Raw genomic sequence first — 25774 nt, 5'->3', positions numbered from 1 at the left:
CGAGCCCCCATGATTTATCTATAGGTCTTCTATATGTATACTGATTCATCCCGGACGAGCCCCCATGATTTATCTATAGGTCTTCTATATGTATACTGATTCATACCGGACGAGCCCCCATGATTTATCTATAGGTCTTCTATATGTATACTGATTCATACCGGACGAGCCCCCATGATTTATCTATAGGTCTTCTATATGTATACTGATTAATCCTGGACGAGCCCAGAGCTTTATCTATAGGTCTTCTTTATAAATATTGATTTCATCCCGGACGAGCCCCCAAGTTTTTCAGAGCAGTCAGACATGCACCTCTTTCTCAGACAGGTCTCCCTGTAAAGTGCTGACTTTCTCTTTCAAGTCCTTCAACTCCTTCTTGTAATTCTCCAGCTCCTCCTGCTTCTCGCGTTCATCTCGGTCTCTCTGGTCTTTCAGACGTTCGATGATTCTTTCCTGAGAGATAGAGGTGACTTCTGTGTTACTCCCGCGTCCTACAGCGTACGGCGTTTGACACTTTTATTACGGAGGCCGCTCTCTTACCTTCTCGGCCAGTGCCTCCTCCAGGGTGGTCAGGGCGGTGTCCGTGTTGGTGGTGTCAGCCTGGAGGGATTTTACTCGCTCCTTTAAACTGCTCAGTTGTTTCTCCTTGTCCCGCAGTTGCTCCTGAAGGTTTTCGATCTAAAAGATAAACACGAGAATTTCAACGCCCTTAAAATTCCTTTAATACGGCATCTAACACTCCAGAAAGTCTAATATTACTATTAGGTGGCAACCTATTAGTTTTTGCTACTCGTGTGAGACTGGACAAGGCCGAGACGTGACCTACAGGATGAAGAGCAGTCTCATGAGACGTCCCGGCCACAACAGGTCCGTGTCGCAGACTCCTGTGTACACAGCCCCAGCTCCAAAAATACTCGCAGCCAAAATAAGGGCCCTTTCAGGCTTTAAGTCTATGGCAGGAGATCCCACGAGACAAGACGTCCTTGTTGTCTGAAGACACCTCCAAAATGAAGGGTTAAGGAAGGAGAGCGTAGGCAGCGGCACCCGCCGATCACCTAACCAGAGTGGGCACAAGGTCTTTATTATTTCTTCTAGAAGTCCTTTCATTGACATATTTAGAGGTCATGAACTTTCACTTAAAGGGCAACTCCAATAAGACTCCTAATATACTATGTGAAGGCCAGTGTTGCTCCCTTTGTCACTGGTGGAGCTTTCCATAGACAGTTTTACCAGGCACTGACATTAGGGGTACTGGCCCTTTAAATCAAAGCTGCACCCAGATGGTCAGACCAGTTTATCGGGTACTGGAGTCCAGCTCTATGCCCAGTCATTAATGAGGCTTGAAGATGGCGCGGTGCCCTGCACATTACCTGGTAGATCAACCCTGGCACCATCCTACTGTATCAATGACTGGGGACATGGCTGCCAGGGGAGGGAGGGGCTGTCACTCAGGAGCCGCTGTCATTACTGCCACCAATTACAGTTTCCAGGTCGGCGGCTCCCGACAAAAGAGAAGGGAAGTTTCTGCAAAGTGACACCAGGTGAAGTGAGGCAGGAGACTAATGCTGTGCCAGGGTCTACCAGCCACACACGCAGGGGCAGATGACTGATCACTCAGTTTGGCTGACCTCTCTCTGCCCCTCAGCTCTGGGCCAGAGACAATAGTCAGAATGACATGCGCTTAGATCCCATACAGAGAGCAAGAGATCCACAAGAGGAGGAGAGAATAAATACAGCTACGGTGGTACTACAAGTCCCAGGAAGCCATGCCAGGAACAACCACCCGTATGCAGGGATCGCCAATTCATAGACACCAATACTGACACTAATATAATGGTAAGACAGCACCACCTACTGGTGAGAGCGCAGGACTGCACCCCATACAGATAACAGAAGGAAGTGATATCACCTGCTCTCCACAGGAGCGCCATCTACTGGTGAGAGCTCAGGACTGCACCCCATACCGATATCACCTGCTCTCCACAGGGGCGCCATCTACTGGTGAGAGCGCAGGACTGCGCACCCCATACAGATAACAGAAGGAAGTGATATCACCTGCTCTCCACAGGAGCGCCATCTACTGGTAAGAGCATAGGACTGCACCCCATACCGATATCACCTGCTCTCCACAGGGGCGCCATCTACTGGTGAGAGCGCAGGACTGCACCCCATACCGGTATCACCTGCTCTCCACAGGAGCGCCATCTACTGGTGAGAGCGCAGGACTGCACCCCATACTGACATCACCTGCTCTCCACAGGAGCGCCATCTACTGGTGAGAGCACAGGACTGCACCCCATACCGGTATCACCAGCTCTCCACAGGAGCGCCATCTACTGGTGAGAGCACAGGACTGCACCCCATACTGATATCAACTGCTCTCCACAGGATCGCCATCTACTGGTGAGAGCTCAGGACTGCACCCCATACTGATAACAGAAGGAAGTGATATCACCTGCTCTCCACAGGAGCGCCATCTACTGGTGAGAGCACAGGACTGCACCCCATACCGATATCACCTGCTCTCCACAGGGGCGCCATCTACTGGTGAGAGCTCAGGACTGCACCCCATACAGATAACAGAAGGAAGTGATATCACCTTCTTTTCCACAGGAGCGTCATCTACTGGTGAGAGCACAGGACCGCACCCCATACCGATATCACCTGCTCTCCACAGGGGCGCCATCTACTGTGAGAGCGCAGGACTGCACCCCATACTGATAACAGAAGGAAGTGATATCACCTGCTCTCCACAGGAGCACCATCTACTGGTGAGAGCATAGGACTGCACCCCATACCGATATCACCTGCTCTCCACAGGAGCGCCATCTACTGGTGAGAGCGCAGGACTGCACCCCATACTGATATCACCTGCTCTCCACAGGGGCGCCATCTACTGGTGAGAGCACAGGACTGCACCCCATACTGATATCACCTGCTCTCCACAGGAGCGCCATCTACTGGTGAGAGCACAGGACTGCGCCCCATACTGATATCACCAGCTCTCCACAGGAGAGCCATCTACTGGTGAGAGCACAGGACTGCACCCCATACCGGTATCACCTGCTCTCCACAGGAGCGCCATCTACTGGTGAGAGCGCAGGACTGCACCCCATACTGACATCACCTGCTCTCCACAGGAGAGCCATCTACTGGTGAGAGCACAGGACTGCACCCCATACCGATATCACCTGCTCTCCACAGGAGAGCCATCTACTGGTGAGAGTGCAGGACTGCACCCCATACCGATATCACCTGCTCTTCATAGGAGCTTACAATCTATTATGCGACCAAAGACACAAGGGGTCTGTGTGGACATCAGATACACATGTGCGACACTTACTGTGAAGAGTCTGATACCATTTACCTGCACTGACACACAGTAGCAAGCACTGCATGAATGTGTAGACTGAACACATTGTGACAAACCCTCAGGTATGAGAAGAATTAGGCTGGGATTCTGTCTCTATATAGCAATGTTTGGGGTGCTTTCCATGATGACCTCTCACCTTCTTCTGCAGGACGTTCACCTTCCTCTCCTTGACGTCCAGCATATCCTTGAGGTCGTGGATCTCCCCCGATAGCGTGCCCTTCTCCTCTGACATCTCCTGGATCTGCTTGGTCTTCTTGTTCAGCATGGTTTCCTTCTCCTCCAACCGCAGGCGCAGTGCATCCACCTGCAGAGAGAGGGCGACACATCAAAAATTACTCCACCCATCATAGTAATCTCACCCCTCATAGTAATCCCCCCCTCACCTTTACCTACTAATCTGACCTAGCCCTCCCAACCTAACTCCACCCCTTTGTCTAACTACCCCACCCCCTAAAAGCCTATCCTTGCTGCCCTCTCTTCTGTCTCTCCAGACCCCCAGGACACAAGCCGCTGCCCTGTGACTCCTGCCCTCACCTCAGTCTGTAAGATGGCAGCCCGCTGCTCCTTGGCGGTCAGGGACTCCTTCAGGACCTCCACGTGCTGCTTGCTGTCAGAGAACTGGTTGGTCAGCGTCTCCAGCTTGGTCTGCAGGGCCAGCAGCTCCGTGTCCTTCCGGGAAAGCTCCTGCTTCACCTGCCCGATCTGCAGGGGGCAACACCAGTCAGGACTGAAAAAACTGAGCAACTCCAAAGACAAGACAAGAGGTCGCTGACCTGAGACATAACACCTAGTCCAAACAGAGCGCCCCCCGAAGGAGGAACACATATATAATATATATATATATAACTAAAAAATAAGGATTTATCAAAGAATTCAAGACTTAAAGGGCCGGGGCCCGGGCCAGTCGTGTTGTGAGTGCAGGGGTTAGTGTGAGTGCCCACTGAGCTACAGAGTGAGGTTAGAGGCAGCGCAGACCGCCAGGAAGAGACAGGAAAGCCAGCGGACAGACAACAGGGAGCCTTACGCCTGACAGCTCCGTCTGCAGAGCTGACACTCTTTTCCTCAGCTCCTCCGCCTGGCTCTCCTTTGCAGTCAGTTCCTCTTTCAGCTGCTCTACCTGTCAGAACATCAAAACACAGAACTCAGTAAGGTCAGAGGTGACGGATCTGGGGGGCGGCGGGCCCATGAGACCACCCACTGTTAAAGGGGAACTCCATCGAAACCATCACAGTCCTCCAGAGCTTTACAAGTCATAACTGTAGTGTAACCCCTGCTTGCTGTCAGTGAATAGATGAGGTAATTCCTTACATATATTAGTGTATGAGTTACCTCCTAGTAGGTTTACCTGCACTGATACAGAGTAACAAATGCTCAGCTTAGGGGGGAAAGTCTAAATATTATTCACTGACAGCAAGCAGAGGCCGTGGAAATGGTGGACATGTGACATGCCAAGCCTATCAGAACCTCATACAACTTTTTATTACAGAATGATGAAGTTTTACTTACATAAGGAAGGCCCAGACCTTTAACTACACATAACCATGAGGGATGGAGTTCCCCTTTAAATGTAACAGTGATTGAAAGCAAACGGTCTGATATTTCTCTACAGTCTGTCCTGCAGTTGAGCTCCAGCTATTGTTATCAGGCAGAAAAGTGCAAAAGGTGCCGCAATGTCTTTTAATATTGGTGCAGGAGCAAGAAGAAAATTATCTGAGAAAAAAAAAGGGGGGAGGGGGGGGGGGACCCAAAAAAACAAAAGGAACCCGAGATCGGAATCAGGTGCATTGTGACAGAATGAAGGGTAACTGCAGAGCTGCCCTGCCACCTAGTGGTCATGTGGGGCACTACAGAACTGAGCAATTAAGTTAGAACCTTAGTCCAACAATGTCCAACAGAGTTTTATTCTGTATTTGAATGTACTGTGTACATACATTACTGATCCTGTATTATACCCCAGAGCTGCACTCACTATTCTGCTGGTGGGGTCACTGTGTACATACATTACTGATCCTGTATTATACCCCAGAGCTGCACTCACTATTCTGCTGGTGGGGTCACTGTGTACATACAATACATTACCGATCCTGAGTTACATCCTGTATTATACTCCAGAGCTGCACTCACTATTCTGCTGGTGAGGTCACTGTGTACATACATTACATTACTGATCCCGAGTTACATCCTGTATTATACTCCAGAGCTGCACTCACTATTCTGCTGGTGAGGTCACTGTGTACATACATTACATTACTGATCCTGAGTTACATCCTGTATTATACTCCAGAGCTGCACTCACTATTCTGCTGGTGAGGTCACTGTGTACATACATTACTGATCCCGAGTTACATCCTGTATTATACTCCAGAGCTGCACTCACTATTCTGCTGGTAAGGTCACTGTGTACATACATTACTGATCCTGAGTTACATCCTGTATTATACCCCAGAGCTGCACTCACTATTCTGCTGGTGGGGTCACTGTGTACATACATTACATTACTGATCCTGAGTTACATCCTGTATTATACTCCAGAGCTGCACTCACTATTCTGCTGGTGGGGTCACTGTGTACATACATTACATTACTGATCCTAAGTTACATCCTGTATTATACTCCAGAGCTGCACTCACTATTCTGCTGGTAAGGTCACTGTGTACATTCTCAGTTCCGGTTGTCGGACCCCCAGCAGTGTATCTCTGCTCCTATGATGCGGGGGATCAGTAGGGATTGGGTCCAGGTGCTGTTCTCTCTGGGGCCACAGGGGGGCGCTGTGCTCACCTTGTTCTTCATGAACTTGGAGTGGCTGCGGTACACCTCCATCTGCTTCATCTCCTCCTCCCGCTCCTCGGTGCTCAGGGCCCCGTTAGATTTCAGCATCTGGATCTCATCCTCCAGATCCCGTAGGCCGCGCTCCATGGAGGTGATCTTGGAGTCCTATAAAATAATGCCAGTCATGTGACCATGGCTGGATCGGGCAATGTGGCCAACAATTCATCGCAATAGCTGTGGTGGGCACTTTTGGGCTCCTTCCCCTTTAAGAACCTGCAGCAATACTACAGAGGCCATGACTATCCTATATATCCGATCCCGCCTAGCTATGCTCCAATGACAGCGCCCGCCCTATGGCCAGCTGACTATATATATATATATATATATATATATATATATATATATATATATATATATAGCTCCAGGTCTGGGGGGGGGGGGGGGCTCGTACCTTCATCTCGATCACGGTCTGCAGGGCTTTTGTCTTGGCAGAATCCGGAGCATTCTCGAAGCGGCGGTGGATTTCCTGTAACAACAATAACACAGGTGAGTCCCGGCCCCAGAGCGACCCCCCCCCCAATCCCCGGAGAACGGCCATGTCAGACACCACACGAGGGCATCTCCGGTGTGACAACAGAACGGTTGCCAGGGGAGAACACTGATAGCGCTCCCTTTGGCCAGGATGTGTCGGAGTTCCGCTCAGCGTGTTACTCCAGGAAAAGGGAAGAACCTGGGGATCTCTGTTAACCCTGTATATGCTGCACGCTGCAGGGTGAGCACCCAACAGGAGGGAACGGAGACAAGCTGCACTGGATTCCTACTGAGAAGGAAGCAACATGGTGTGATGGCGCCGCATTCAAGCTGTAGCAGTATAATCTCTACAGGGCGCTGCAGTACCCATCTCATCCACAAGATGGCAGCCTGGACATCATGCTGTGGCTCAGGGAGTGACCCAGTGATCCATGTCTTACAGAGGAAAGCTGGGTGGGGGCTGGGGGCCATACACCTCCCATGTTCTAGTCTACAATCCCTGGTAAATCAGCATCTGGGAAAGCTGGGTGACCGTCAGACAAGCCTTAAACTGCCTCATCCAGCAGTAATCCATGTAGACAGATCAACCATTCAGAGCTCTGGGAAAGCTGGGTGATAACCGATATCACTGCCATTACACCACATACACCCTCCTCCTGTGCAATCGTTCATCCCTGAATGGATAGATAACTAAATACTGCTGACATTCAGGGGTCTCAGAAAGCTGGGTGATCATCAATACTGATGCCATTACATGGCTTAAGGGGAACTCCAGCAAAAAACTTTTTCTTTTAAATCAACTGGTGTCAGAACATTGTATAGATTTGTAATTTACTTCTACTCTTAAATCTTCCAGTACTTATCAGCTGCTGTATGTCCTGCAGGAAGTGGTGTATTCTCTCCAGTCTGACACAGTGCTCTTTGCTGCCACCTCTGTCCATGTCAGGAACTGTCCAGAGCAGGAGAGGTTTTCTATGGGGATTTGCTGCTGCTCTGGACAGTTCCTGACATGGACAGAGGTGGCAGCAGAGAGCACTGTGTCAGACTGGAGAGAATACACCACTTCCTGCAGGACATACAGCAGCTGATAACTACTGGGAGATTTATGAATAGAAGTAAATTACAAATCTATATAACTATCTGATACCAGGTTTTTCGCCGGAGTTCCCCTGTAACTAAATTTCCCACGCTGTCTGATCCCATTGTCAATGCACAGGCGGAAGTGACATTCAGGGGTGCAGGAAAGCTGGGTGATAAGTCCTGATAGACAAATCTAAATGTATAGACCGCAAACGATTTAATCCCTGTGTCAATATCTAGCAGTCAGGGGTCTGGGAAAGCTGGGTGACCCCCCCCCCTGGGGGCGGGATCAGTGACCAGAGGCTCCGCCCATCACACCGCTCCGCCATCGCCTTCCCTGCCAGAAACTATTTACGGCTCCAGAACCAGAGCATTTATCCCGACCCCCCCAGCTGCCATGGCAACCGTCTCCGTGGAAACAGGAAAGTAGCCGTCTGTACCCTGAGCTGCGGAGACATCGCTGCCCGGCATTAACCTTTACACTGCCGGGGTGCAGACGACTCCTGCATTACACTATGACCTCAGCCAGGCTCCTACTGCCAGCACAGCCGGAGCTGCGCTCATAATTCTGCGGGTTATAAACCCCTATATATTCTACCTGCAGAGATACGGGAGTGTTACCCTTTACACTGCTGGACCCAGAGATGATAAATACCATGTTATATACTCCAATCACAGCCGGAGCTGCGCTCATAATTCTGCAGGTTATAAACCCTTATATATTCTACCTGCACAGATACGGGAGTGTTACCCTTTACACTGCTGGACCCAGAGATGACAAATACCATGTTATATACTCCAATCACAGCCGGAGCTGCGCTCATAATTCTGCGGGTTACAAACCCTTATATATTCTACCTGCAGAGATACGAGAGTGTTACCCTTTATACTGCTGGACCCAGAGATGATAAATACCATGTTATATGTTATATACTCCAATCACAGCCGGAGCTGCGCTCATAATTCTGCAGGTTATAAACCCCTATATATTCTTCCTGCAGAGATACGGGAGTGTTACCCTTTACACTGCTGGACCCAGAGATGATAAATACCATGTTATATGTTATATACTCCAATCACAGCCGGAGCTGCACTCATAATTCTGCAGGTTATAAACCCCTATATATTCTACCTGCACAGATACGGGAGTGTTACCCTTTACACTGCTGGACCCAGAGATGACAAATACCATGTTATATGTTATATACTCCAATCACAGCCGGAGCTGCGCTCATAATTCTGCAGGTTATGAGCCCTTGTTGCTGCCTGCAGGAATGTTGTCGCATTAACCTTTACACTGCCAGGATCTTATGCTCACAACCTGACCCCGATCTGAGGGCCAAGTGCTGGTGACTGGCAAATAACATGGGGACAGACACTAATGTCAGTAAGGCTTCTGCTCTACTCACAGCCAGAGCTGCAGTCACAACTGTCTCATGTTCTGTTGCTGAGCATTGTGGGAGATATACTGTTCCCATAAGGGATTAGAGGGGCAAACACTACATTTCCCACAATGCAATGTGATGTGCAGCGATACTGTTAAAGGGGTTATCCAGAAGAAACACACAGCGCCACTCCTGTCCTCAGGTTGTGTGTGGTATTACTATGTACCTATTATTAGCATGCTCTGCTGTAATGCATTGTAGGATATGTAGTGATCGGACCTGAAGACTACAACTCCCACAATGCAATGTGCAGCTCTGGATGTGACTGGAGCATATAGACCCGCATATTATAAGACCATAGTGCTATATATTACTAGTATATTCTGCTGTAATGCATTGTGGGAGATGTAGTGATTGGACCTGAAGACCGCACCTCCCACAATGCAATGTGCAGCTCTGGATGTGACTGGAGCATATAGACCCGCATATTATAAGACCATAGTGCTATATATTACTAGGTGCTCTGCTGTCATGCATTGTGGGAGATGTAGTGATTGGACCTGAAGACCGCACCTCCCACAATGCAATGTGCAGCTTTGGCTGTGAGCGGAGGCTCTACCTCTCTCAGCATGTTGGTCTCCTTCTCCTTCTGGTCCAGCAGACTCTCCAGGTGGTGGACGTGCATCTCGGCCTCGGCCAGCCTGCGTGTCCTCTCGTGGTCCTCGTCCATCACCTTGGAGGAGATTCCTTTGCTCTGCAGCATCTCCAGCAGCTTCTTGATGGACTCGTCCCTGGCGTTGAGCGTCTGCTTCTGCGTCTCGATGCGGAGCTCCATCTCCTCCAGCGTCTTGCGCAGCAGGAACAGCTCCTTGGCCTGGCGGTCATGCTCAGAGTGGAGGATGCGGAAGTTTTCCTCGGTGAGGTCGGAGGTGAAGACTTCCTTGGAGCGCCCCCCGCTGTCCTGCTGGAAGAGCTGGTTGAGGTCTCGCTGGATGCGCAGCTCGTCCTGCAGCGCCTGGATGGTCATCTGCAGATGCTGCAAAGAAACGGGAGAAGAGTCAATGGGGGTCGGGAATAGAAGGCGAGAGCCGCAGTGAGGACCGACACCAGACATGTGACCTGAGGATGATCCCTACAGACCTGAGGATGGATGATCCCTACAGACCTGAGGATGGATGATCCCTACACACCTGAGGATGGAGGATACCTACAGACCTGAGGATAGGTGATCCCTACAGACCTGAGGATGGGTGATCCCTACAGACCTGAGGATGGGTGATCCCTACAGACCTGAGGATGGATGATCCCTACAGACCTGAGGATGGATGATCCCTACAGACCTGAGGATAGGTGATCCCTACAGACCTGAGGATGGGTGATCCCTACAGACCTGAGGATGATCCCTACAGACCTGAGGATGGATGATCCCTATAGACCTGAGGATGGATGATCCCTACAGACCTGAGGATGGATGATCCCTACAGACCTGAGGATGGATGATCCCTATAGACCTGAGGATGGATGATCCCTATAGACCTGAGGATGGAGGATCGCTACAGACCTGAGGATAGGTGATCCCTACAGACTTGAGGATGATCCCTACAGACCTGAGGATAGAGGATCCCTACAGACCTGAGGATGGATGATCCCTACAGACCTGAGGATGGATGATCCCTACAGACCTGAGGATGGAGGATCGCTACAGACCTGAGGATAGGTGATCCCTACAGACCTGAGAATGATCCCTACAGACCTGAGGATAGAGGATCCCTACAGACCTGAGGATAGGTGATCCCTACAGACCTGAGGATGATCCCTACAGACCTGAGGATAGAGGATCCCTACAGACCTGAGGATGGGTGATCCCTACAGACCTGAGGATAGGTGATCCCTACAGACCTGAGGATGGATGATCCCTACAGACCTGAGGATAGGTGATCCCTACAGACCTGAGGATAGGTGATCCCTACAGACCTGAGGATGGATGATCCCTACAGACCTGAGGATAGGTGATCCCTACAGACCTGAGGATAGGTGATCCCTACAGACCTGAGGATAGGTGATCCCTACAGACCTGAGGATGGGTGATCCCTACAGACCTGAGGATGATCCCTACAGACCTGAGGATGGATGATCCCTATAGACCTGAGGATGGATGATCCCTACAGACCTGAGGATGGATGATCCCTACAGACCTGAGGATGGATGATACCTACAGACCTGAGGATTATGCCTACAGACCTGAGGATGGATGATCCATATAGACCTGAGGATGGAGGATCGCTACAGACCTGAGGATAGGTGATCCCTACAGACCTGAGGATGATCCCTACAGACCTGAAGATGATCCCTACAGACCTGAAGATAGAGGATCCCTACAGACCTGAGGATGGGTGATCCCTACAGACCTGAGGATGATCCCTACAGACCTGAAGATAGAGGATCCCTACAGACCTGAGGATGGGTGATCCCTACAGACCTGAGGATGATCCCTACAGACCTGAGGATGATCCCTACAGACCTGAGGATGATCCCTACAGACCTGAGGATGGATGATCCCTACAGACCTGAGGATCGGTGATCCCTACAGACCTGAGGATCGGTGATCCCTACAGACCTGAGGATCGGTGATCCCTACAGACCTGAGGATGGATGATCCCTACAGACCTGAGGATGGATGATCCCTACAGACCTGAGGATGGGTGATCCCTACAGACCTGAGGATGATCCCTACAGACCTGAGGATGATCCCTACAGACCTGAGGATGGGTGATCCCTACAGACCTGAGGATGATCCCTACAGACCTGAGGATGGATGATCCCTACAGACCTGAGGATGGAGGATCCCTATAAACCTGAGGATGGATGATCCCTACAGACCTGAGGATGGGTGATCCCTACAGACCTGAGGATGGAGGATCCCTATAGACCTGAGGATGGATGATCCCTACAGACCTGAGGATGGATGATCCCTACAGACCTGAGGATGGGTGATCCCTACAGACCTGAGGATGGATGATCCCTACAGACCTGAGGATGGGTGATCCCTACAGACCTGAGGATGATCCCTACAGACCTGAGGATAGAGGATCCCTACAGACCTGAGGATGGGTGATCCCTACAGACCTGAGGATGATCCCTACAGACCTGAGGATGGATGATCCCTACAGACCTGAGGATGGGTGATCCCTACAGACCTGAGGATGGGTGATCCCTACAGACCTGAGGATGGGTGATCCCTACAGACCTGAGGATGGGTGATCCCTACAGACCTGAGGATGGGTGATCCCTACAGACCTGAGGATGGATGATCCCTACAGACCTGAGCATGGATGATCCCTACAGACCTGAGCATAGATGATCCCTACAGACCTGAGGATGGATGATCCCTACAGACCTGAGGATGGATGATCCCTACAGACCTGAGGATGGATGATCCCTATAGACCTGAGGATGGATGATCCCTATAGACCTGAGGATGGATGATCCCTACAGACCTGAGGATGGATAATCCCTATAGACCTGAGGATGGATGATGCCTACAGACCTGAGGATGGGTGATCCCTACAGACCTGAGGATGATCGCTACAGACCTGAGGATAGAGGATCCCTACAGACCTGAGCATAGATGATCCCTACAGACCTGAGGATGGATGATGCCTACAGACCTGAGGATGGATGATCCCTACAGACCTGAGGATGGATAATCCCTATAGACCTGAGGATGATCCCTACAGACCTGAGGATGATCCCTACAGACCTGAGGATGGATGATCCCTACAGATCTGAGGATGGATGATCCCTACACACCTGAGGATGGATGATCCCTACAGACCTGAGCATGGATGATCCCTACAGACCTGAGCATGGATGATCCCTACAGACCTGAGGATGGATCATCCCTACAGACCTGAGGATGGATGATCCCTACAGACCTGAGGATGGATAATCCCTATAGACCTGAGGATGATGCCTATAGACCTGAGGATGGATGATCCCTATAGACCTGAGGATGATGCCTATAGACCTGAGGATGGATGATCCCTATAGACCTGAGGATGATGCCTATAGACCTGAGGATGGATGATCCCTATAGACCCGAGGATGGATGATCCCTACAGACCTGAGGATGGATGATCCCTACACACCTGAGGATGGATGATCCCTACACACCTGAGGATGGATGATCCCTACACACCTGAGGATCGATGATCCCTATAGACCTGAGGATGGATGATCCCTACAGACCTGAGGATGGATGATCCCTATAGACCTGAGGATGGATGATCCCTACAGACCTGAGGATGGATGATCCCTATAGACCCGAGGATGGATGATCCCTACAGACCTGAGGATGGATGATCCCTATAGACCTGAGGATGGATGATCCCTACACACCTGAGGATGGATGATCCCTATAGACCTGAGGAAGGATGATCCCTACAGACCTGAGGATGGATGATCCCTATAGACCTGTGGGCAGCCACCAATAAGGGCCATCCCCCGCCATCTGCCATCAATGGACATAATACAGACCCAGACTGGCAGCTGGAAGCCCCGCCCACCGCGACATGCCAACTTTTCTCACGTCAAGCCCTCACAGATGGCGGTAATGTACGGCCCCATAGATCACTGGCGGCAGCGACCTGTGACGCTCCCTTTCTTTGTCTCCGATGTCTGAGGCCATAAATCGCGGCTTCCCAGGGGCTCGTCCAGACTGCAGGACAATGGCCGAGAGCGAGGAGAATGGCGGCCGTGGGATGAAGTATCACAGATACGGGCAGAATGCACAATGTCCTGGCTGCATAGAGCACAGGTTCACCTGGGGTGAGGAGACGGCCCAGAACTACAAGGTCTCAAGGGGAGGAAGAAGCAGCAATACAGAGTAATATAATACACTCCAATCACAGCCAAAGCTGCAGATACACCTCATCTCATCGCTGCCCCCTGCTGGTCAAGCACCTGCTAACAAGTGGTTCCTCAATCTGGGGCTCTACGCATACTAAAAAACTACAACTCCCATCATGCCCTGACAGCAACACCAGAGCTCACCAGAGGGGGCGGCAGAGGCCTGAGAATGAATCCGGATACCAAAATAATTATCACCAAGTAATATCATTACTGAAGGTGTAACACCGCACAGTACAACTTCTCTAGCCCTGTATATACAGAAACAGTATACAGCGGTACTGTGCAGAGCGTAATCCTTAGTATATATATATACAGAGCAAAGTATCACTTCTACTGTCCTGTATGCTGGGTGTAATCCTCAGTATATATATATATATATATATACAGTGCACAGTACCACTTCTCCTGTCCTGTATGCTGGGTGTAATCCTCAGTATATATATATATATATATATATATATATATATATATATATATATATATATATACACAGTGCACAGTACCACTTCTCCTGTCCTGTATACCTGGTGTAATCCTCAGTATATATATACAGTGCACAGTACCACTTCTCCTGTCCTGTATGCTGGGTGTAATCCTCAGTATATATACACACTGCACAGTAGCACTTCTCCTATCATGTATACAGGGTGTTATCCTCAGTATATATATATACACACTGCACAGTAGCACTTCTCCTATCATGTATACAGGGTGTTATCCTCAGTATATATATTTAGTGCACAGTACCACTTCTGTCCTGTATGCTGGGTGTAATCCTCAGTATATATATATATATATATACAGTGCACAGTAGCACTTCTCCTGTCCTGTATGCAGGGTGTAATCCTCAGTATATATATATATACAGTGCACAGTAGCACTTCTCCTGTCCGGGGGACGGTCCCTTTAAGGCCCCTTGCCGCGGTTACTGGCAGCGGGTGCGGGATGGAGCGGGGCCATGGTTAGAAGAAGAGTCGCTGATGAGGACGGCCGCAGCTGCTGCGCCATTGTGCGCCTCTCGCCATTCTTCCTACAATTAGCGTCTCCTTATAGAACCCTCATGAGTGATGGGGGATGAGGAGGGCGATGGTGCGACTCACCCCGGCAGCGTGCGGTACCCCCCCCCCCCCCCATGGCTGGAGGAATGGCAGGAATGTCGCTCCCACCAGCCGCTCTGCAGACATTCCTCCCTGTATATAACATTACATACAGCCGGGAGCACCTGAGCCGCAGCAGGAAAGGGGTTAAATATCACCCCTAATATTAACCCTTTGTATAAGGATAGAAGGCAGATGGCGGCCCACCCAGCTTTCCTAGCAGCACGGCGGGTGGGGATACATTTAAGGAGATCGCACCGGGCGGATTAGATGGCGGAAGCCAATTAAACGGTAAAAGGATTGCGGAGCTGCTACGAGGGATTGTGTCGGCGGGGCGGGGGAGGGGAGAACGTGCCGGGGACTTATGATTAATGACTGCGACGCGTCACCGCGCAAATCTCACAGCCTGAGGGGACGTGAGTGACGAGACGCGTCCAGATCCCCCGCCCCGAGGCTGCGGCCAGCGTGAAGCGCACACGGCTCAGCTGTCACTCCGCGCTCCACATACACCGTCCTGGTTACCGATAGCAACCAATCACAGAGCAGCTTTCATTTTACCACAGCAGTGTAAGAAACCAAAGCTGAGCCCTGAATAGTTGCTATGGGTTACTACCATAGACGGACTTTGTTAGACACAGCAACCAATCACAGCGCAGCTTTCAATTTACCACAGCAGGGAAATAGGTGAAAGCTAAGCTGTGATTGGTTTCTAGGACCAGCAGTGACAGTTTTTCAATGTTGCCCATAGCAACCAATCACGGCACAGCTTTCACTTTACCACAGCCATGTAATAGGTGAAGGCTGAGCTCTGACTGGTTGCTAAGGGCAACAATGAAAGCCTGCCACCAGCAACCAATCACGGCACAGCTTTCACTTTACCACAGCTGTGTATTTGGTAAAGGCTGAGCTCTGACTGGTTGCTAAGGGCAACAATGAAAGCCTGCCACCAGCAACCAATCATGGCACAGCTTTCACTTTACCACAGCTGTGTAATAGGTGAAGGCTGAGCTCTGACTGGTTGCCATGAGCAACATCATAGAGCTTTGTAAGCCATAGCAACCAATCACGGCACAGCTTTCACTTTACCACAGCCGCGTATTAGAGAAAGGCTGAGCTCTGACTGGTTGCTAAGGGCAACAAGGAAAGCCTGCCACCAGCAACCAATCATGGCACAGCTTTCACTTTACCACAGCAATTTTTGTCCTGGGGGGAGTTACTCTGGGAGAGTCACTGATAGAGAAGGATCTGGGTGTACTTGTAGATAATAGACTACAGAACAGCACACAATGTCAGTCAGCGGCTTCTAAGGCCAGCAGGATATTGTCATGTATATACCAGGCCTGGACTCTGGGGACAGGGATATAATATTACCGCTCTATAAAGCTTTGGTGCGGCCCCATCTGGAGTATGCCGTCCAGTTTTGGAACCCGATTCATAAAAAGGACGTTCTAGAGCTGGAGAGGGTACAAAGACGGGCAACTAAACTAATAAGGGGAATGGAGCATCTTAGTTATGAGGAGAGATTAAAAGAATTACATTTGTTTAGTCTGGAGAAGAGACGTATAAGGGGAGATATGATTAACTTATTTACATATATAAATGGCCCCTACAAGAGATATGGGGAAAAGATGTTCCAGGTAAAACCCCCTCAAAGGACAAGAGGGCGCTGCCTCCGCCTGGAGAGACAAGGGGGCGCTGCCTCCGCCTGGAGAGACAAGGGGGCGCTGCCTCCGCCTGGAGAGACAAGGGGGCCCTGCCTCCGCCTGGAGAGACAAGGGGGCGCTGCCTCCGCCCGGAGAGACAAGGGGGCGCTGCCTCCGCCGGGAGAGACAAGGGGGCACTGCCTCCGCCGGGAGAGACAAGGGGGCGCTGCCTCCGCCGGGAGAGACAAGGGGGCACTGCCTCCGCCGGGAGAGACAAGGGGGCGCTGCCTCCGCCCGGAGAGACAAGGGGGCGCTGCCTCCGCCCAGAGAGACAAGGGGGCGCTGCCTCCGCCCGGAGAGACAAGGGGGCGCTGCCTCCGCCCGGAGAGACAAGGGGGCGCTGCCTCCGCCCGGAGAGACAAGGGGGCGCTGCCTCCGCCCGGAGAGACAAGGGGGCACGGCCTCCGCCTGGAGAGACAAGGGGGCGCTGCCTCCGCCTGGAGAGACAAGGGGGCGCTGCCTCTGCCTGGAGAGACAAGGGGGCGCTGCCTCTGCCTGGAGAGACAAGGGGGCGCTGCCTCCGCCCGGAGAGACAAGGGGGCGCTGCCTCCGCCTGGAGAAAAAAAGGTTCAATCTCCGGAGGCGACAAGCCTTCTTTACCATGAGAACTGTGAATCTGTGGAACAGTCACCACAGGATCTGGTCACAGCAACAACAGTAGAGGCTTCAAAACAGGAGAGACAAGTTCTTAGAGCAAAATAATATAAATGCATATGTATAGAACCTATCACCCCTCCCCCTTCCCTGTATGTATAGAACCTATCACCCCTCCCCCTTCCCTGTATGTATACAACCTATCATCCCTCCCCCTTCCCTGTATGTATAGAACCTATCACCCCTCCCCCTTCCCTGTATCCATCCCCTCCTTGGTTGAACTTGATGGACATGTGTCTTTTTTCAACCGTATTAACTAGGTAACTATGTAAGCCGACCTCTGGTTGCTATTGGCAATAAGTGCTATGTCTGCCACTCAGCTTTCCCACAATCCAGAACGCCAAACCCATCTAATTGTACAGTGATCAGCGCGTCTGATGGGCCTCTAGACAGATCTGTTGATCAGAATACTGGGAAAGTTGAGTGACAACCTGCACGTAATGGAAGTCATCTCTGTTGTCACCCGGAAACTGAAATATGAGCGAGCGGCTGTGGACACTAAGAGGGAGATGTCGCTGCTGCACATTGACTACCTGTCACCCCCAGACACATCCGCCCGTAGTCAATGCGTCCTTAATGGCCGGCAGGGTGACCTTCAGGCTGATAGAGGCCGTAATGAACTGTCCCTTTAAGGCGGGAGGAATGGTGCCCAGTACGAGTCTAATCTTTCCCTCCCCCTTCTTCCCGCTGCAATCTGCTTCTTGCAGCATCTTGGCACGCTCCGCGGTCCCCCAATCCTGTGCCAACACCTTGCACCAGGTGAGGTGGCGCCCCCCTGAGGAGACTCTCCTCACTAGTCGTATCTGTCTCTAGAAACGTCAGGGCATGCTGGGAGTTGTAGTTTCACAACCGCCATAAAGTCACAGGTTGAAGAATACTAGCTTAGATGAACACAGATGAATCACAGCCCTGCCTCCTTTTAAAGGGATTCTCCAGAACTATTCCCCCAGTTTTTCTAGTTTAAAAGCACAATGAATGGAGGAGATCAGTGATTATAGAAAATCATGTGATCTCCCCAAGACCGAAACGCGCTGTCAGATGAAAAAGCGTCGCTTCGGGCGCAAAAAACAGCGAAAGCTGCAGGAGAAGCGTGAGGGATGGCAGGCGCACGGTGACGGAGGACATGTTTGATTGTAATGAGATCTGAGCTGTTCGGCTGGACGGTAGTAGCCTCGGAACACGTACGTTCCCAGCCCGGGGGACGGCGTCCGCCATGGCGAATTATACGAGCGGACGTGTAGTAGCCGCAGCTTCTGGGCACGAGATGTGCAGGGAAGAGAACAGAATAAAGGAGAGAAAACCCCCGCACTTAAAGGGACTGTCCAGGACAATATCCAAAACGTCTACAGAAGATAAATCAGAAGGCATTAAAGGGTCTATAGGGGCTGACACCCAGCTTTCTACACACCCTGAACGGCACATAAACCTCCATTATTACACTATATAGTAGCTGAGACCCAGCTTTCTACACACCCTGAACGGCACATAAACCTCCATTATTACACTATATAGTAGCTGAGACCCAGCTTTCTACACACCCTGAACGGCACATAAACCTGTATTATTACACTATATAGTAGCTGACACCCAGCTTTCTACACACCCTGAACAGCACATAAACCTCCATTATTACACTATATAGTAGCTGACACCCAGCTTTCTGCACACCCTAAATGGCACATAACCCTCCATTATTACACTATATATCCTCTCTACTAGTAGCTGACACCCAGCTTTCCACACACCCTGAACGGCACATAACCCTCCATTATTACACTATATATCCTCTCTACTACTAGTAGCTGACACCCAGCTTTCCACACAACCCTGAACGGCACATAAACCTCTATTATTACACTATATAGTAGCTAACACCCAGCTTTCTGCACACCCTGAACGGCACATAAACCTCTATTAATTTATTACACTATATAGTAGCTGACACCCAGCTTTCTGCACACCCTAAATGGCACATAACCCTCCATTATTACACTATATATCCTCTCTACTAGTAGCTGACACCTAGCTTTCCACACACCCTGAACGGCACATAAACCTCTATTATTACTCTATATAGTAGCTGACACCCAGCTTTCTGCACACCCTGAACGGCAAATCTGCACTGTTATGTAGCCATATGGTCATTGTACAGTCTCTGCATTAGAGCAATGAACCAGGAAGATCAGGATGAATCCTCCACAGCAAGGAAACTACATTTGGTTTTATTTTTACATTGTAATACTGTTCATCCTGAGCTTCCTGGTGCATGCACAGAAAGCTAAAACTACAGCTATATGATCTATTTGTTAGGGGGAGGGTGGGGGATACGGGTCACTCACCCCCAAGTGCTGTTCATGGCATCTGCCGCAGGGGTCAAAGTGCAAGAGGTTAGAGGGCCACACCTGGACTTGGGTAAACAGTGGGATTGGGGGGGGGGGGAAGGCACTTTACATTGCACTGATCAGTTAGGTTGTTAGGCAGTGTGCAACCAGACAGGATGGCGCTGCCCTTGGTCAGGTGTGGTCGGGGTCCCGTGCCCCCTACAATGTCTCTCTATCTATCTATCTATCTCTCTCTCTCTCTCTCTATATATATATATATATGTTCTAAATGAAATAAAAAAGTAACAGAGAAGACAAGATACCAGCCAAGTGGTGACAGATGGCGACGACACGAGGAGGGGGGAAGGTCCCTGCGTTGGTGGAAAGTACGAGGAGAAGACCCCCGCTGCCGCCACCACACACATGATTTACAGATCTGGCCGGCTGTGGACCCTGACGTGGCTGATACCAGAGAGTAACAGATTTGCCATTCAGGACTGCAGGAATGCTGGGTAAGGCGTATGATCATGTAACCGCTCGCTGCTGTTCCTGGAAGGACTCAGCTCTTTGCCAATGTGCAGGGAACATGAGCGCAGATGGGGAACAGCGAGGATGCTGGGAACGTTCCTCCGCTCCATCCACGCCAACGTTAATTACACAAGTTTTCTGGAATCTCACAATTATCACCCGGTGGGTAAGACGCGGCTGCGAAAACTAACCAGTCATGTGACGTCACCGCTCAGAACACCGCAGGCCTCTGTGCCGCTCTACACCTGGGAAAGCTGTGTGACAACCTCAGATAACCAGTCATGTGACATCACCACAGGCCTCTGTGCCGCTCTATACCTGGGAAAGCTGTGTGACAACCAAAGATAACCAGTCATGTGACATCATCACAGGCCTCTGTGCCGCTCTATACCTGGGAAAGCTGAGTGACAACCACAGATAACCAGTCGTGTGACGTCACCACTCCAATCCCCGCAGGCCTCTGTGCCGCTCTATAACTGGGAAAGCTGGGTGACAACCACAGATAACCATCATCACCGCTCCGACCACCAGAGGCCTCTGTGCCACTCTATACCTGGAAAAGCTTGGTGACAACCATTGGTCATTGTCACCTGTCTTTCCATACTAACAGCTCAGGAGATTTGTGCTGCGGCCCCTTTAAGGCTGTCATATTTGGCCCCCGGGGGCCGGCTCCTTCCTGCACCACGTCCTCCCCTCACTCCCGGAACCTTACATGACCCGGCCGCCTCATGAATAAGTGATGGCGCTGAATAATGCAGATACTACAGCGAGGTCAGCAGCGGCAGGAGACGCCATCTTCCTTCCTCCACACATGAAATATTCAGCAGGGATCCTGACCTCACATCTATAACACGCTATAGGTATCCTGAGGGGGGACCCCGGGGGGAGGCGGCTGTGCCCTATACGACCCCTGTACACAATGGGGGGTCTCCAGGCCATATATAACCAAATGAAGGACCATCCCTATCATATACACCACAACTACAGAGATATACAGAGGTAAAGAATGGTGTGTGTGAGTGTGTGTCAGGTGTTGGTGCACTCACTCTCATCTGCTTCTCCTTTTGGTGTATGTGTGTGTGTCAGGTGTTGGTGCACTCACTCTCATCTGCTTCTCCTTTTGGTGTATGTGTGCGTGTCAGGTGTTGGTGCACTCACTCTCATCTGCTTCTCCTTTTGGTGTGTGTGCGTGTGTGTCAGGTGTTGGTGCACTCACACTCATCTGGTTTCCCTCCTGGTGTATTTTTGTGTCAGTATGCTCACACTCAACTGTGGTGCGTGTATGTATGTGTGACGGGTTGGTGCACGATCTGCTAAATTGGCGCTCATTTACTGGACCTTTTATAAGGTCCGATAATCAGGCAATAAGGGCTGCATGGACATTGTTAGCGATGTCCATGCAGCCCTTGCCCAAACACCTGTTACCTTCCCTCTCTCAGGCTTCTCTCCTGTGCTCTGCAGCTTCTGGATCACAGGAGAGAAGACTGGGAGCGGGGAGAGGTAACAGGTGTTTGGGTAATCGTCAGCCATCAGCCGTGCATCGCTATTACACGTAGCTATCACACATAGCGAGGCGCGGTCAGCGCCCACCAATATAAGGTCCAAATCTAAACCAACGGTAAGCCAATAATCGTTTCATCAGCTGATCATTGTCTCTATTACACTGAGCGATAATCAACCTGATTCGGCCAATTATCGCTCAGTGTAATAGGGCCCTCAGTTGTGTGTTAGATGTTGGTGCACTCACACTCACCTGTGGTGTATGTGTGTTGGTATGCTCACACTCCGTTGTGTGTGTGGGGGGGGTCAGTGCGCTCACACTCCTCACCTGGTTCTCCTCCTGGTGTAAGTATATGTGTCAGGTGTTGGTGAGCTCTCGCTCACCTGTAGTATATGTGTGTTGGTGCGCTCACACTCCTCACCTGGTTCTCCTCCTGGTGTAAGTATATGTGTCAGGTGTTGGTGAGCTCTCGCTCACCTGTAGTATATGTGTGTTGGTGCGCTCACACTCCTCACCTGGTTCTCCTCCTGGTGTAAGTATATGTGTTTGGTGTTGGTGAGCTCTCGCTCACCTGTAGTATATGTGTGTTGGTGCGCTCACACTCCTCACCTGGTTCTCCTCCTGGTGTAAGTATATGTGTCAGGTGTTGGTGAGCTCTCGCTCACATATAGTATATGTGTGTTGGTGCGCTCACACTCCTCACCTGGTTCTCCTCCTGGTGTAAGTATATGTGGCAGGTGTTGGTGAGCTCTCGCTCACCTGTAGTATATGTGTGTTGGTGCGCTCACACTCCTCACCTGGTTCTCCTCCTGGTGTAAGTATATGTGTCAGGTGTTGGTGAGCTCTCGCTCACCTGTAGTATATGTGTGTTGGTGCGCTCACACTCCTCACCTGGTTCTCCTCCTGGTGTAAGTATATGTGTCAGGTGTTGGTGAGCTCTCGCTCACCTGTAGTATATGTGTGTTGGTGCGCTCACACTCCTCACCTGGTTCTCCTCCTGGTGTAAGTATATGTGTCAGGTGTTGGTGAGCTCTCGCTCACCTGTAGTATATGTGTGTTGGTGCGCTCACACTCCTCACCTGGTTCTCCTCCTGGTGTAAGTATATGTGTTTGGTGTTGGTGAGCTCTCGCTCACCTGTAGTATATGTGTGTTGGTGCGCTCACACTCCTCACCTGGTTCTCCTCCTGGTGTAAGTATATGTGGCAGGTGTTGGTGAGCTCTCGCTCACCTGTAGTATATGTGTGTTGGTGCGCTCACACTCCTCACCTGGTTCTCCTCCTGGTGTAAGTATATGTGGCAGGTGTTGGTGAGCTCTCGCTCACCTGTAGTATATGTGTGTTGGTGCGCTCACACTCCTCACCTGGTTCTCCTCCTGGTGTAAGTATATGTGTCAGGTGTTGGTGAGCTCTCGCTCACCTGTAGTATATGTGTGTTGGTGCGCTCACACTCCTCACCTGGTTCTCCTCCTGCACCACCCGGTACTGCTCCTTCCACACGGAGATCTTGGAGACCTCGTCCTTGCGCAGGGCGCGCTCTTTCTTCAGCTCGGGGCTCCAGAAGGTCTTGATGCTGTTCATGGAGGAGCTGAGCTTACTCTCCTTCACCTCCACGTCCTTCCTCAGCAGGTCGTTCTCCCTCAGCACCTCCTTCAGCTGGGCCTGCAGGTCCATGATGGTGTTGTCCCGGGCCTGGCGCAGGGAGTGCGGCACGGTGGAGGCCATGCTGACCGCCGGCAGGTGGTGATCCCCAAAGGCAATGGCGTCGCTGGCCACCCCGGTGGTGGCGATGTTAGGGCTGCTCCCCATGGCGGTCATCCTCACCCCATAGGGCAGACGCCCCCCAGACCGGCCCAGGGTCATGGTGCTCTTCGGGGTGTCTCCGCCCACGTTCTCATGGTCACTCAGATACATGGGGCTGGCGGTGGCGTAGGCGGCGTTCAGAGACTGGATGTTCTCCATAGACAATGTCTTCCCGCTGCCCCCGCCAGGGATTCCCCCCGAGCTGCCCCCGGTGCTGTTTGTGCGCCGATGACCCAGACGTGGAGAGCGGGGGAGGCGCGGGGAGCGGCCGGGGCTCTGGCTGCTGGACTCCATCTTCCCCACGGATCGCGAGCTTCCGTACATGGCTGCGGGGGGTCTGTCGGTCAGAGGCGGCACCTGAAGGCGGGGTGGTCACTTCTGCGGGTTACTGATGGTCGCCGTCTTGATGTGGTCTCCTCAGCAGGTCCCGGACACTGACCACTCTCCCATGATTGACTGACGCAGAAACGTGTCGGCCTGTGGAGAGAAACACAAGAGGTTAGCGGCTGCCATGACACCACATAACCGAAATGTAGTGTTATAGTCTCTATCCATGAACCAGGAGGCCCAGGATGAGCAGAGCTGCAGTGAATAGTAGTAAGTGAGCATGTGGTCCCTACGGCTGCCTCTACAGGGTCCGAAGAGAGAGAACAACTACAGACCCCCGAGAAAAGAGAGAGAGCGGGTAAGGAGAGCTCATTAAGCGCGGAGCCCCCGGTCACACCCTGACTCCTCACTATACCAGCCGCGAGCTCCGCGCGCGCACCGGCGGAAAACACCCCCAGAAGCAGACATCTCCGTAATGAAAAGTGACGGAGAACTGGACCCCGGGGGGAGCAGAGAAGGCAGTGCGGACCCTGGGAGAGAGAGACCGCAGACCCCAGAGAAGAGAAAGCAAGAAGAACGAGACCCCCAGGAGAAAGCATGGAGAACTGGACCCCGAGGGGGGGGCAGCAGAGAAGGCAGTGCGGACCCTGGGAGAGAGAGACCGCAGACCCCAGAGAAGAGAAAGCAAGAAGAACGAGACCCCCAGGAGAAAGCATGGAGAACTGGACCCCGGGGGGGGGGGGGCAGAGGAGGCAGTGCAGACCCTGAGAGAGAGAGAGAGAGAGAGAGAGAGAGAGACCGCAAACCCCAGAGAAGAGAAAGCGAGGAGAACCGGACCCCAGGAGAAAGCATGGAGAACTGGACCCCGAGGGGGGGGGCAGAGGAGGCAGTGCGGACCCTGAGAGAGAGAGAGAGAGAGAGAGAGAGAGACCGCAAACCCCAAAGAAGAGAAAGCGAGGAGAACCGGACCCCAGGAGAAAGCATGGAGAACTGGACCCCGGGGGGGGGGGGGGGGGGGTAGCAGAGGAGGCAGCTTTCCCCCCCCACTGTAACACATCCTGCTGTCACCCAGCTTTCCCCCTGCTATAACACATCCTGCTGTCACCCAGCTTTCCCCCTGCTGTCACCCAGCTTTCCTCCTGCTATAACACATCCTGCTGTCACCCAGCTTTCCCCCCCCCACTGTAACACATCCTGCTGTCACCCAGCTTTCCCCCTGCTATAACACATCCTGCTGTCACCCAGCTTTCCCCCTGCTATAACACATCCTGATGTCACCCAGCTTTCCCCCTGCTGTAACACATCCTGATGTCACCCAGCTTTCCCCCTGCTGTCACCCAGCTTTCCCCCTGCTATAACACATCCTGATGTCACCCAGCCCCCCCCTGCTGTCACCCAGCTTTCCCCCTGCTGTAACACATCCTGCTGTCACCCAGCTTTCCCCCCCCCACTGTAACACATCCTGCTGTCACCCAGCTTTCCCCCTGCTATAACACATCCTGCTGTCACCCAGCTTTCCCCCTGCTATAACACATCCTGATGTCACCCAGCCCCCCCCTGCTGTCACCCAGCTTTCCCCCTGCTATAACACATCCTGCTGTCACCCAGCTTTCCCCCCCCACTGTAACACATCCTGCTGTCACCCAGCTTTCCCCCTGCTATAACACATCCTGCTGTCACCCAGCTTTCCCCCTGCTATAACACATCCTGATGTCACCCAGCTTTCCCCCTGCTGTAACACATCCTGATGTCACCCAGCTTTCCCCCTGCTGTCACCCAGCTTTCCCCCTGCTA

General features: G+C 51.6%; 1 protein-coding gene across 5 annotated transcripts in view; it reads right to left on the bottom strand.

Annotated features, from left to right (window-relative positions):
• Positions 1-25774, bottom strand: part of ERC1 (ELKS/RAB6-interacting/CAST family member 1) — an 86168-nt gene that overhangs the window by 47154 nt on the left and 13240 nt on the right. For 4 of the 5 annotated variants that reach the window (XM_069965077.1, XM_069965105.1, XM_069965095.1 and 1 more), the window contains exons 2-10: positions 23309-24130; positions 9758-10174; positions 6594-6668; positions 6152-6307; positions 4398-4490; positions 3908-4075; positions 3510-3677; positions 541-678; positions 313-453 (exon numbers count right to left, since the gene is read on the bottom strand). In XM_069965077.1, coding sequence (XP_069821178.1) covers positions 313-453; positions 541-678; positions 3510-3677; positions 3908-4075; positions 4398-4490; positions 6152-6307; positions 6594-6668; positions 9758-10174; positions 23309-23977 — 2025 coding nt within the window. In that variant the 5' untranslated portion in view covers positions 23978-24130. The remainder of the gene's footprint in view (positions 1-312; positions 454-540; positions 679-3509; positions 3678-3907; positions 4076-4397; positions 4491-6151; positions 6308-6593; positions 6669-9757; positions 10175-23308; positions 24131-25774) is intronic. The other variant, XM_069965113.1, reaches the window with a different exon arrangement.

This window comes from Dendropsophus ebraccatus, chromosome 1 (assembly GCF_027789765.1).
Source record: "Dendropsophus ebraccatus isolate aDenEbr1 chromosome 1, aDenEbr1.pat, whole genome shotgun sequence".
NCBI lineage: Eukaryota > Metazoa > Chordata > Amphibia > Anura > Hylidae > Dendropsophus > Dendropsophus ebraccatus.
This window is presented reverse-complemented; position numbering and strand designations above follow the sequence as displayed.